Source organism: Acartia tonsa, chromosome 8 (genome assembly GCF_053477335.1).
Source record: "Acartia tonsa isolate MP-2025a chromosome 8, ASM5347733v1, whole genome shotgun sequence".
NCBI lineage: Eukaryota > Metazoa > Arthropoda > Copepoda > Calanoida > Acartiidae > Acartia > Acartia tonsa.
Genome location: NC_137267.1, coordinates 9,822,872 through 9,836,441, shown reverse-complemented (window position 1 = coordinate 9,836,441; position 13,570 = coordinate 9,822,872). Strand labels below are relative to the sequence as shown.

General features: G+C 32.8%; 1 protein-coding gene across 1 annotated transcript; it reads right to left on the bottom strand.

The window, feature by feature from the left end:
* Positions 1-650: 650 nt before the first annotated feature.
* LOC145325967 (uncharacterized) lies at positions 651-12,677 on the bottom strand. Its single transcript, XM_080168992.1, has 13 exons — positions 12,190-12,677; positions 11,954-12,067; positions 10,211-10,311; positions 9,861-9,928; positions 7,493-7,582; positions 6,890-6,976; positions 6,455-6,543; positions 5,305-5,407; positions 3,788-3,930; positions 3,248-3,345; positions 2,664-2,789; positions 2,064-2,144; positions 651-822 (listed from the first exon to the last, which is right to left on the bottom strand). The coding sequence occupies exons 1-13, from the start codon at positions 12,669-12,671 to the stop codon at positions 701-703; spliced, it is 1,704 nt and encodes a 567-aa protein (XP_080025118.1). The 5' UTR covers positions 12,672-12,677; the 3' UTR covers positions 651-700.
* Between the last annotated feature and the right edge of the window lie 893 nt (positions 12,678-13,570).

The following is a 13,570-nucleotide window of genomic DNA, read 5'->3' as shown; positions in this document are numbered from 1 at the left end:
ATTGACCAGAATGATAAGACCCATTATTTTACTGTATTAAGAATAAATTCATTTTTTTTTATTTCATGTTGCTATTTGAATTATATTAAAGTATTAAATTTCTATTTATAAAACAGAAAATTTAATTTATAATATAGTAAATAAAAGAAAACTTAGTTTTAAAATAATTTGATATTAGCGATACGTGCGTAATGTGGTCAGATATTGAACTAAAATTTAACAGTTAACTAAACATTTTAACCCTTTTTAGGACGATAATTTGAAATAAAAAATATTAAGATCCTTAAATAGTTTAAAGAAAGAAATCGTCAGGGAGAAGATAATGGAAGAATAGGGTTAATTGTCAGTATTCAGATAACCAAAAGAAAGTAAACAAAACATTGAATAAACCTAGCCAATAGTGAGATAATTATATCGAGCTCAATTCTAGTATTCAATAGCCTCACTACTTTAGGATGTTATCAGCTTTGATTTTAATCAAGGACGTTTATTTCGCATAAAAGCATATCTAACTCACCCACAACAAATATAGCTTAAAGATTAGACTCACTCAGGGAGCTCAAGGGATAAGACAATGACCGATGAATATATATGCATCCCCAATGATGATACACAAAATTACCCCGGCCGCCCTCAAATTCAGTAAAATATCTTATTTTTAATTTTATTATTCCTAGAATTTATACACATTTGATACATTTCAAATTAATTTCAAATCACAGAGTTCTGTCAGAAGATCAGCTGATCTTGGATCTTTCAGAGCATTAACCTTCATGTGGGTCTTGAATAACTCAACATTTGTCCCGTTCACAAAGTTTCCTGTACACAATTAACATCTAGCATGTAACATCCACCGAGATTTTAGGTTTTGAAAATTTAGATCTAGTGCAGTTCACTTCAAAATGTTATATCCATATATATATACTAGAGTTGGCTCGATATAATTATCTCCCTATTGGCTAGTTTTCTATATGCATATCTATTTCTCAATAAATCTATTTTCCTCACCCGGCATTACTATCTAAAAGAAAGTAAATATTTAATAATTTAAGTGATTTTAAAAAGATTTTTTAAATTATATTTTTTCTTTACATTACCATCACCAAAGGGTTAATGATGATGATTACAATTTTAGTTTAACATTTGAACACACAAAGTGTCGCCACAATCGAATTCTTTTAAAACAGAGTTTTCTTAAATTTATTATATTATAAATTTAAATTTTCTTTTTTATTATTAGAAATTAAATACATCAATATAAGGTAAATAGCAACATGAAATTAAAAAAAGGAATTTATTCTTAATAAAGTAAAATAATGGGTCTTATCGTTCTGGGCAATGAGAGTTTATTATGGATTATTGGAGCACTATGAGTTTTTAACAAATATTCCTTGGAAAACTTGAGCTCGTTTATAGACATTTATTTCCTATATAGATCTGACATGGATCTTGAAGCAATTAAGCAGGCCGTTTTGTACATGTTAAAAATTGGAAGATTTCATTAAATAAAAGTTATCGCAAATATACTTAGTAAATAAAAATCTATGAACTTAAAAGGCTGCAAGCTGCCAAACAACTAAACGTACATATCCTGCCTGCACATCATGTTAAGCGGCATAATAAGGCCTATAAATAATCTGAAATAGCCAAGATCAAATGATTCACAGAGAAAGCTTCAGTGAAGGAAAAATGCGTCTTTTTCGCGCATTTATGTGGACTGCGAGATAATTGCACTATTAGGTAATATTCCTATTATTTGAAGGCCTTTTTTTGTCGGTTAAAATTTAAAGCGTTACCGACGTTTGCAGCCTTTAAAGATCATGGATTTTTGAAGATAACAGATACCAGGAAATGCACGTGATCCGAAAATTTAAAAAAAAAATATTACCTAAGAGAAAAAAACAGCCGTTTTTCCCGTTTTCCGGTAAAAAAGGACATTCAAAACAAAGTTTGAGAAAAAAGAGGGCGAATAAAGCAAAATTTTACAATACAATCATGGCTTTTCTGGCTTTTAAGGATTAAGGAAGGTTTTCAAATTTTATACAAGATTATAATTGTTCCTGAGACGGCTATGGAATCTTCCAGATTAATGACGGTATGTGGTGAACCAGCGGGTACAAACAGCACCTCCCCAGCACATAAATCTTAAAAAAGAAAACATTAATTTTATTCAGAAATGGTTACTTTACACATAGCGCATCTACTCTTAGTCGGGGGAGGTAATGGGGTTCGAATTTCGGCTCTAGACCGTGTAATGACTAAAGTTGTTAAAAATTGTTCCTACTGCTGCTATGTCAGATGCGGGTGTTGATATACCTTTGCCCAAAACAGGCGCAACTCATAACCATGCACAAGAGAAAAGGCTGACAGACAAAGGTCATGCAATGAAAGAGATAGTTTGCTGATGGTTGTAATTAAAGTTTGGACTGAAATGGAAAGATTTCCCTGGAACACTATCCTTAACTGAATTATTTTTGGAAAAATGTTTTCTGATTTTAGCTGTTTTGGGGGGTCTGACTTTTTACATGTATTCAGGTGGTAAACATCCCAATTTGATAGTGAAGTAGGGAGGCCATTCTTCCCTTTTTTCACCCCCTGTACATCAATGCTAACACTCACATGGTGAGTATCTGTGCACGCAATAAAATAAAAAAGCAACTTACCAACAGTAAAACTATTAATATTGGTTGTATCTAAATCTTTTGTGAATGATGGATCTAAGGAATCCCAGTAAACTGGTTTTAACAGGGGCAAACTTTCTGCTGGATAAAAAGTCCATCTTTTCTTTCCTAAAATTATTAGTGGTGCTTTCCCTCAATGCGCCTAGTCGAGCACAAAACCCCCGCCCTCTTATTTTGTAATAAATTGAAATTATGGAGGGGGGGGGGGGGGGATATTTTTTGTTTGTTTTTATTTTTTACTTAGAGCAGATTAAGTTGGGTAATATTGGGAACATGTGCCTTCCCTCCCCCCCAAACCAGAGGTTGAGCATAAAGAAAAAAACTACCCTTCCTTAATTTCTATTAATTTGTTTAATAAAGGGGTTGAGGAGAAGGTGGTTAGTACTCGTTAGACACTTTAAGGGAAAACACCACAAATTAGTATTTGTGCAAATATTTTGCAAATATAGTGTGTAAAAATAGCACCAAAAATTGCGTTTCTGAAAATAAGATTCAACTGTTTAATTCATTTGTTTTACAAGTGTGAAAATATTTGAAAACGTGACTAGAACTTATTCAAAGTTTACCTGAAATAAGGTACATGTAGAAATGAGAATGGAAAGCATCCACGTGGAGACCGCTGCCTGTTCCCGCCGCGCCAATGAACAGGCTTGGCCAGCTATCCCTACAAGAAACAGTAACGACTATATCTACTTAGTGAGACAAACTAGGGGGGGGGGGGGGGGGAGGAATACAAAATTTTGTAGCCGGGGGAAAAAAATAAATCTTGTGCAGAATATACACCCCTGTCTGTGAGTAAATTTTTTTTGGTGATTCTTATTGTTTTAGTGTACATTCTCATAGTTTTCAACCAGTAATTTTAATCTATAGAAGGAGTAAACTTGGTTAACAATATAGGGGATTTACTGCCATTAAGACATCTGGGATCAAATACATTAAAATAACTCTTATGTAGTACTTATTCTATTGTAAAAAGTAGAAGGTTTTTTTTGGGTTGAAGCAAAAGATCTCGGATTCTTAAAAATATCTTAAGGTTTTAGGCTACTCTTACCCCACCTTGATAAATCCTTTAGAGGCAGTGGCTATTAAAGTATGAACTAACATACCTATACATAGCTCCCGGGTTAGTTTTGAGCAGAATATTATCCTCAAAATATTCTGGTAGATTGAACTGAGCGGCCAATTCTGGAGCATTCAGGGGCAGGCTCCAGTCAAACAGGTACTGGTCACCTGGTAAGGTATCCAGGTACTGAAAAAGTAAAAAAAAATGGGATTTTCTTTCTTATAATTGTGTTTGATATCACCGAAGATCTTCTGAACGGCATTTCATAAAAAGTCACTAAATAAACCCATAAAAGGATGGGAATAGAAAACATTTATAGAATTGTTTATATTCAAGCACAGCTACTCTACAACTAGGTTGTCTGTAATTCTGACCGTCCATATGAAAAAGCAACCAGTCACTATCCTTATATATAAAGTAGTAAGCGTTTTTTTGTCTGTCCCGAAGGATCTCGATTACCGCTGAACCGATATTGTTTTCCTTTACAGTGAAGCTTCTTATAGGTCCTATGAAGGTTTTAAACTATTTTTGGAGAGGATGTCTTCACCCCCTCCCCCTCAAAATATCTTTTTTACTCTTTTGAACACAAATTCAAAATGGGATGAGGTTGACTTTTCCCCCTCCTACCTTAAGTGCTTCAAGAGGCTTCTGTAATTTCTAGGCGCTTTTACGTGGTATTCAATCAACCAATAGCGTCCGAAATCATTTCTTTAATGGCAAAATCTCATCGAAAATAAATAAAACACAGTTAGCAATTCTTAAAACTTTATTTACATATAAAATTTAAATAGATAAAATAATTTTCTTTTAGGCTTGTTAGAACCAATCGAATGATGTACAGGGAAGGGAAAGATCTTGACAATAATAATTAACTACAATGTTCACTAAAACTCTCGTTTGGAGCAAAGCCAGGACCACACAAACAGAAGCACCTTCTTGTACGACTACTAATATAAAACTGATAGATTCTATCAGGTTCTTATCCCTTTTATAACATTTTATTTTAGCGGGAATTTTATTTTGTACAGCAAACAGGTTTTTTCATCCCGTCCAAATGTTCAACAGGGAACAAAGGAAAGGTAAATTTATGCTTATTTGTGTACATACATTTTTATATGAACATAATGAACATATAGATTTTACAGCTTCTAGGGGCGTAGCCGCTAGTATGACTATAACTTAATATCTTAAATAAGATATATTAACATAAATTCATCTATCTATAATCACAGTTAATCACATGCAGTTACTGTTCTTATTATTCCCAAGTTATAGTAAGCTTGTTATTGATTCACTGCCTGTGAACATAAATTTACTTGTTTTTTTAATTTTAACTAATGGCTAAGCCCCTTGAGAACTCTAGAGGCACTTTAGTTTTTGAAAAGTAAAATTTTTGGTAAAGCAGTTTTGGAGGGTGAAAAAAATTTCCTCCAAAATAGTTCCTTCCCTGGACCTATAAATAGCTTCCAGTGCAGTGCAGTGGTTAGCGAGATCTGATTTGACAGACATCCTGTTACTTTTATGTAAAGACAATCAATAGGATTAATCAATAGTTTATACCTGATCTACTGTAGATGTAGCATGGTTACTTTCTAATCCAGCCCATTCTGTAGAGTTTTCTCTGGCGCTCTTCAAGGATACCTGCTTGGATCCACAAACTTTTCTACAAAAAAAACATTTTAAATGAATTGTTTCATTCATTTGCCACAGTTTCTTAGGCTTTTGACATAAGGACTATGGAACCAGGAATAAGGTATAGCCAACAAGCAAAATAAATCGACAAAGACCTATCTGTCCCACTTTTGAGAAAGACGATTCCCTTTTCTCCCATCTCTTTTGAAGAGATTTTCTTCCCCCCCCCTTCCCTTTTTCTTTTCCCATTATATGACGTCATATAGGAATCGTCTTGCTCAAAAGTGGGACAGATTGGGCTTCGTTAATAAATCTAATGCAGATATAAAGGTCGTCAACTATAATGAGTGTTACCACCCAACGACAGTTGAAAATCACTTTAAGGTTTCGTGATTTCCCCCCAAATTAATTTCGTTGTTGAAATAAGCTGCCATGGAATGGAAAAAGAATGAATATATATAAGGAGTTCATCTTTAACTGTTGGGGCATAAGGGGGGGGGGAAGTTCTGACACATTTGCGTAAACCTGGTGTATAGGCTTTATCTTTGGGCTGAGAGGATAGGTTATTAGGGATAAAATCATTCTTATATGATGAATTTCCCCCAGATTTAAGATTTTTTGGATAGGCCTACAGGTTCCGGAGCTCCAGGCCTCCAGGTGGTCTCTGTACAGGTAAAAATTAAAAATAAGATTTTTTTTTGAAGAGTTACAGGTTAACTTATAAAACAAAATATGCTTCTTTTTGATTGTTATTCACATATTTGAAGAAAAAACATACATATTTTGTCTCATAAGCTGACATCTAACTTTAAAAAAAAAATTTTTTTTTTCATTTTTACCTGTAGAGAGACCACCTGGAGGCCTGGAGCTCCGGAACCTGGAGGCCTATCCAAAAAATCTTAAATCTGGGGGAAGTTCATCATATAAGAATGATTTTATCCCTAATAACCTATCCTCTCAGTCCAAAGATAACGCCTATACACCAGGTTTACGCAAATGTGTCAGAACTTCCCCCCCCCTTGATGAACAGACAAAGTGAGTTATAGATTATCTTTTCTACTAAACTTGTGAAAAATACCTGATATGTTTAATAGTCCATTCAGGTCCAGCAATCACGGATTCTAGGTTGGTTATCACAACAGGACGCTGCGCCCCACAGTATGACACCTTTAAAAGAAAAAATACATTTTTAACTTGCAAGCTACTCTGAAATTTTATTTATTTTTATTTCTTTGTTTTTCACTGGTTGAGTTAATGGCATTTAAAATCTTTAAGACATTAAAACTTCACCTAGTCATAGTACTTACAAGGATGGGATTACCCATAACAGAAGCAAAATCAAACAGTTAGACAAAAGAACATTAACCAGTATAAAGTAAAAAATGCTTTTAATAAATTAATATTCAATCTTCAATAGAAGTCTGAACTAGTATGACATAAAATTACTTAAATTCAGGATGCTTACAAATAAAGGACTAATATTAGTCCTTTATTATTTTCATTTCATTATTACCTTAAATTGTTCAACTGACAAATCCTTATGATTACATCTGTCTACTTTCAGTTTGGAGGAACTTTTATGTTTGGCTGTTGCACTTTCCTGTAATAAATAATAGGATACAACTGGTACCCAAAGTTTTGTAATCACCTTAAATAATTTGGGTATTTTTATATGTTTTGATTGGGTGGTTACAAACTAGTCGAGTTGGATGGAACTTTTCAACCAATAATTCTCATCTACAGATAGGGTAATTTTGAAAATCTTAATTTGGGATTTATATTAATTTAAAGTCCATAATCTTTTCACTTAAGTTCCCTTAGTAAACATAGAACTGTACCCATATAAAAAAAAAGAAGCAGGAAAGGATGGGACATTGGACTGTAATTTCACTTCCCCATAACTAATGTTTTAGGCACGATCTATGATTCATTGACTTAAAACATTGGGGATTTATCACTAAATCTTGATGGTTGCAAAAACCTTCTGTCTCCAAAATTTTCCAACAATTTATCGTCCATTGCCTTATTTCATAAGAACCCTTCATAACAGACATTAGAAAGTTAGGCCTTTAAAGTTTTTGGGTAAACAATAAACATTGGGTGAAATTTTAGGTACCTTAATTTTGAATTGCAGTTTAAGTTTACAGAATAACCAAATACAATTTCGTTCATCTTCATTCAGATTCTTTATCAACTCTAAATATTCCTGAAATAACAAGATATTTTTCAATGGTTGCTTCCAGACTAGAAGTGTTCAAATTTTTCAATCAAAGATCTTAATACACAGCGAGGTTGAGGTAATAATGAGTAGCTCCCATGAGATAGCGGGTCAAGTCATAATGTGATGGAACGTGGAGCTTGATAGCCTTAGTGGCTAGACAAAAGTGTCTCAGCCTACTCCATGACTATTTAGGTCCAAACCCTAAGAAACTATGGCTAATCAATCAATCAATCAATACTCATGTGGGGTAAATCTGTTCATAATTACTGGGGATGTAAATAAAGGTAATTTTTTTTTCGCAATATTTTGCAACAGTGTGTGTTTTAAGGGGACGTTGCCGTTCCTGCAACTGGCAGAAATACAGTGGATGTACTTTTGTCAAAATTGTTTGTCTGGATGTAAATTCGACAGTAATTTGCCATATATCGTAGGTACCCTGACAAATATACATCTAACACAGGCATTTAAACATCCAAAATTGTCAATTATACATCTATTTCTTGCCAATTTCACATCTAAGTTTTTTTATATGTCAAAAATACATCTTGTACATTTTTATCAATAATAAACAATAGTAAACTATATAGTAGATATTAATACTACAATAATATACATATTTAATATATTACATTATAGGTAAATGTTTAAAATCTTTTTTCTATAACTTATTCCTTTTTCCCTGTTTACCCATTTCAAGAATTCTTTTTAGAATGTCATTTATTAGGTAATTAGTTTGATTGTATATATTCGTATTTTTTGTGAATTTTTAAAAAAGAAGTGGTCATTATGTTTTCTTGTTATATTTAAAGTGAAGTTATTTTATAATTATGGTATGTATGTCTGTCAGCCCTGTTCGTTAAATTAGACGTTTTAAAGTGGGGAGGCGGAAGTGACACTTTTTAAAACCAAAAATAAAAGTCAAAGCCAAGCGTCTAGTGAAAATATGAGGGAAATTTTTATGAAAAAATAATTTCTCAGATAATTGAAAATTGTCTAATTTGAAAAAAGGCAAAAAATAATCGGCGGGATACAGCGGTTTTCAGCAGTAGCGGCGGTTCCACTGTCGTTTCTTCACAGTTCCAAAACTAAGAGCTCTAACTCTTTATTTAGTTGAGTTCCTTTGACTTTTAGTTTTGGTAGTTTTTCCGCCCCCTCCCTTTTTTCTATTTAGGAAGTGTAGCAATTCTATAATCGTAACCGGAAATTTCATTACTCCAAGCAACACATGCAGATTTTTATTTTTTTAAAGATAAGCTTTTCTATAATTAGGGTTGGTCTGTCTGTCCGTTCATAAAGGTTAGCTGTTTTCATTAATTTTGACATGTTCAAATTGTCCTATTGAATTCAAACTTTGCCTGATGATTCCTATAACTGATAGGTGCAATTTAGAAAAGGTGCAAATAACCTCGTAGCATATCGACCCTAAAAATAACCTTGTATGTCTGACTACTAAACATTTAACTATAATTTTAATATAATATTTATGCATGTTCTTGTATTGATAATAAATGTCTACTATACAGTTCACTATTGTTTATTATTAATTAAAATGTATAGGATGTATTTATGACATATAAAAAAGTTTAGATGTTAAATTGGCAAGAAATAGATGTAAAATTGACAATTTTGGATGTATAAATGCCTGTGTTAGATGTATTTATGGCGGTTACTTTAAGTATGACTGTATTTTTGGCAGAGGTTTTTACATTTTGACAAAATTACATCCAGCTGTAATTCTGCCAGTTGCAGGAACGCCATGTACCCGTTTTAAGACTTTAAAATAGGAGCAGAAAATATGGCATGGCAGTTGCTTTAATTAGGGGTATAACGTGGATTTGTGAAAAATGGCGGCCGAACCGCCGCTCCCGCCGAATACCGCCAAATTTTTCTTTTCACCAAATTAGACAATTTTTAATCAACTTAAGACAAACTTTTTTTCTAAAAAATTTCCCCTATGTTTTCTCCTAACACTACTAAATGATTCAAATTTGTGTAATTAAACGAGAAAAAGCAAAAAAAAATTGGTGGGATATTCCGGTTTTCAGTTTATCAACAAGGAAAATGATCGAAAATAGAATAAAGGGCATATAGAACCTAAGAACACACTCCCCAAAAAATTGTAAAACAAAGATCAATTTAATTTATATTTTGATTACACCCGCAATGATACTATTTCACCCTTCTCCTTTTCAGCATGGTAAAGAATTACGGACAGAAAAACCAAAATAGAAAATATTATAGAGTAGCTCCGCTAAATGAATACCTTTATATCTGATGATTCTAAAAGATCTTCATTAAATTCCATAAGCATTAAGCTTTTTCTCACATATTCTAAAAAATAAACTTGATTTTTATATTTAATTAATTTCAAAATTAAAATAATGCTGTATGTTAATGAAGATCGCAGTAATGGCTTAGCTTCCAAATTGAGTTATAAGAATGAAACCAGTTTTGGTGAGCCCAAGGGGCCGAAGGCCCAGGCTAACAAAAATGAATTTTCGTGGAAAGTTGTTTGTAATACGATGCTATGCATTATATTTCAGAATGGCTAAGAACCGGTTCTAATCCAGCGGATATTATAATCGGTTTCGACGCCATACTGTAATAACTTACCAAAAGCTTTTGTTTTATCTTGACATAGATCATGGTATGAGGCCAGTGTGTAGTAGTAATGATAGTTGTCACAGTTCAGATTCTCTTCAGATAACAAATTACTAAATAACAAGGATGACAACATCCATAAAAGCGAAGCACTGAAACGGTAGGACAAACGGACATGAACACTTTTATAGTGTCAGAACTGAATAATCAGAATATAAATGTATAAGAGTCGAAGCAAAATTGTAAGTAAATTTGTTGAAAAACTGCTGGATACAGGATAATGTTTATGGACATACTTACATTTTTAGAACTTGATTATACAGTTCCTTCGCTCATAACATTATACTTTGTTGTCCCATGAATTAATATACCAAAAATCAGATCAATCGAATGAATAGATCACATGAAAATTTGTTGTTAAAAAAGTAAAAAAATCGACATGTTTAAAATGGACGTACGGACATTCTGGTAATAATTATATAGAGTTGCTACGCTTTCTAAATCGTACCTAACTACTAAAGGAATCACCATGCAAAGTTTGAAATCGATAGTACAATTCTAACATGTCTAAATTAACGAAAAAAGCAATTCGTTACGGACGGACGTACGAACCGACCCTAATTATAGAAAAGCTTCGCTTTTAAAACACAAATAAATTTCTTATCAGGGATCTTGGGAACTGGGACAATTGTAGATAAAGAGGAGTATGCACGAACGAGAGCAAGTGATTCTAAGCAATTTTCAGCAGTGATTCTAAATGTTTTTTTTTGGTGAATATACTAGGGTTATGTTTAATATTATTATATCAATTTAAAAAAAAAAAAATCGCAATGGTTTAATACGAAAAAAATTTGAAATGTTAGGCATTTTTTTGGCTATATATCATTAAATGTTTTGTTGAGTTTAAACTGTTGTGACACAAAAGTAAACTTTTCAATTAAAAATGTTAATTTAGAAAAAAGTATGGTAACTTGTAATATTGTAAACAGTTTCATTAGTGTACTTTCGTAATTCACAGCATTTTATTATGTTTTGGCATGTTACTTTATTTAAACCGTTGAACTCAACAAAACATTTGCTGTTATTTCATTAAAAAATCAGGGGTGTATATTCTGCATGGGATCCCCGGCTCAGGGGGGGGGGGGGGAAATAAAAAATAAGTGGTTGGAGGGAAAAAAAATTTAAAAATTAAGAAAACTGAAAACATTTTTTCCATTTCGCCCCCCTCCTTGGTTAAAAAAACTAAAAAAATGTGTGGTAGGAGGGATAAAATAAATAAAATATAGAGTTCTTTAAATATTTTTCTATTTCCCCCCCTACTTTTTAAGAAAAATCTAGGGGGGAAAAAAAATAAAAAATTTTGTAGCAGGGAAAAAAAAATAAATCTTGTGCAGAATATACACCCCTGTAAAAAATACGTATCATTTCAATGTTTTATTCATAGAAAACCATTGTGAAACTAAATTTTTTTTTAGTTGGTAAAACTATTTCAAACATGACACCAGTATATTCACCAAAAAAATATTTAGAATCACTACTGGAAAGAGCTTAGAATCACTTGCTCTAGTTCGTGCATAGTCCCCTTTATTTACCCCCCAATTATGAACAAAATTATTCTACTCTGTACAAACAAATGAAGATTGTAATTACTCTCCAAATTATTTAAATCAACCAATAACAGTACATTTTCTGATAACATTCCATTCTCCCAATGCACATTAGAAAATATTTTTAGTTTAAAAGAAAGAACTAAACCTGATTTGTTGTTTAAGAAAGTGCTTTCCTTGTTGAGAAGTTGCCAGATAATTAATTCTTGAAGCGGCCCCTAGTCCTTCTGGCAACACGAGCTCATTTCTTTTACTATTTCTTCTAAATATATAAAGCTTTGTTATTATGTAATGACTTTCAGCCAACACTGACTTAAAAAATACCCACGATACAGAGAAGGAAATTTCTTTCCAAAAAAGTTCAGGTTCAATGCTATTTCATACCTGTACCACACAGCAAGCGCTGTTCTTGCATCTTGAAAAGTGTTTAAAGGCAACTTTGTTAAGGGGGTCATCTCAGGCAAACTAATAGCATCTTCCTGCAAGAATTTTTCTTTTTCAGGGCATGTGGATATTTTCTCTTCTTCAGGAGGCCATGTGGATATTTTCTCTTCTTCAGGAGGCCATGTGGATATTTTCTCATCTTCAGGAGGCCATGTGGATATTTTCTCTTCTTCAGGAGGCCATGTGGATATTTTCTCTTCTTCAGGGGGCCATGTGGATATTTTCTCTTCTTCAGGAGGCCATGTGGATATTTCCTCTTCTTCTGGAGGCCATGAGGATATTTTGTCATCTTCAGTAGGCCATGTGGATATTTTCTCATCTTCAGGAGGCCATGTGGATATTTTCTCTTCTTCAGGAGGCCATGTGGATATTTCCTCTTCTTCTGGAGGCCATGAGGATATCTTATCTTCTTTTTCAGACATTTTAATCTTTAAAACAGCTGCGTATTTTAATTTTGAATTAATTTTAGTTTAATGAGGATAAACGATAATTTTTATGGAAACATTAATAATATACAATACATAAGTAGAAAATATCGTATTACAATAGGACTGTTAGAGGAAAAGTATAAGCATTATAAATCATAGGCGTGCGGAAGGGGGGTGTCAAAAACTCTGTAAAAGGGGACTATCCACGAACCAGAGCAAGTGATTCTAAGCATCTTCCAGCATTGACCCATAGTATTTTCTTTAATGAATATACTAGTTTAATGTTTAATATTTGCTTTATCGACTAAAAAGTTAGGTTTCACCATGGTTTTATACGAAAAGAAATTTAAAATGTAAAGCAATTTTTAAAGCAATATCATCAAATACTTTGTTGAGTTCAAAGGACAAAATAAAATAACGCTGCAGAAAAGCATCAAATGTTGTAAATTGCAAAAGTACATTAATACTTTTGTGTTAAAGCAAACAACAGTTTGAACTCATCAAAACATTCGATGATATTGCACCAAACAATGTTTAACATTTCAAAGTTTTTTTTTCATATAAAACAATGGTGAAACCTAACTTTTTTGTCGATAAAGCAAATTTTAAACATAAACCTAGTATATTTACTAAAAAATACTTTGGGTCAATGCTGGAAGATGCTTAGAATCCCTTGCTCTTGTTCGTGGATAGTCCTCTTTGTAAAAATATTAACTGCTTTAACAAAAGCTGGTAATTTAGATTGAAAATATAAATTAATAAGAATTGATCTCTAAGGGGAGAAGACAAAGATTCAGGGGTGTATATTCTACATGGGATCCCCGGCTTAGGGGGGGGGGGGGGTGGGAAATAAAAAATAAGTGGTTGGAGCAGGGGTGTATATTCTACATGGG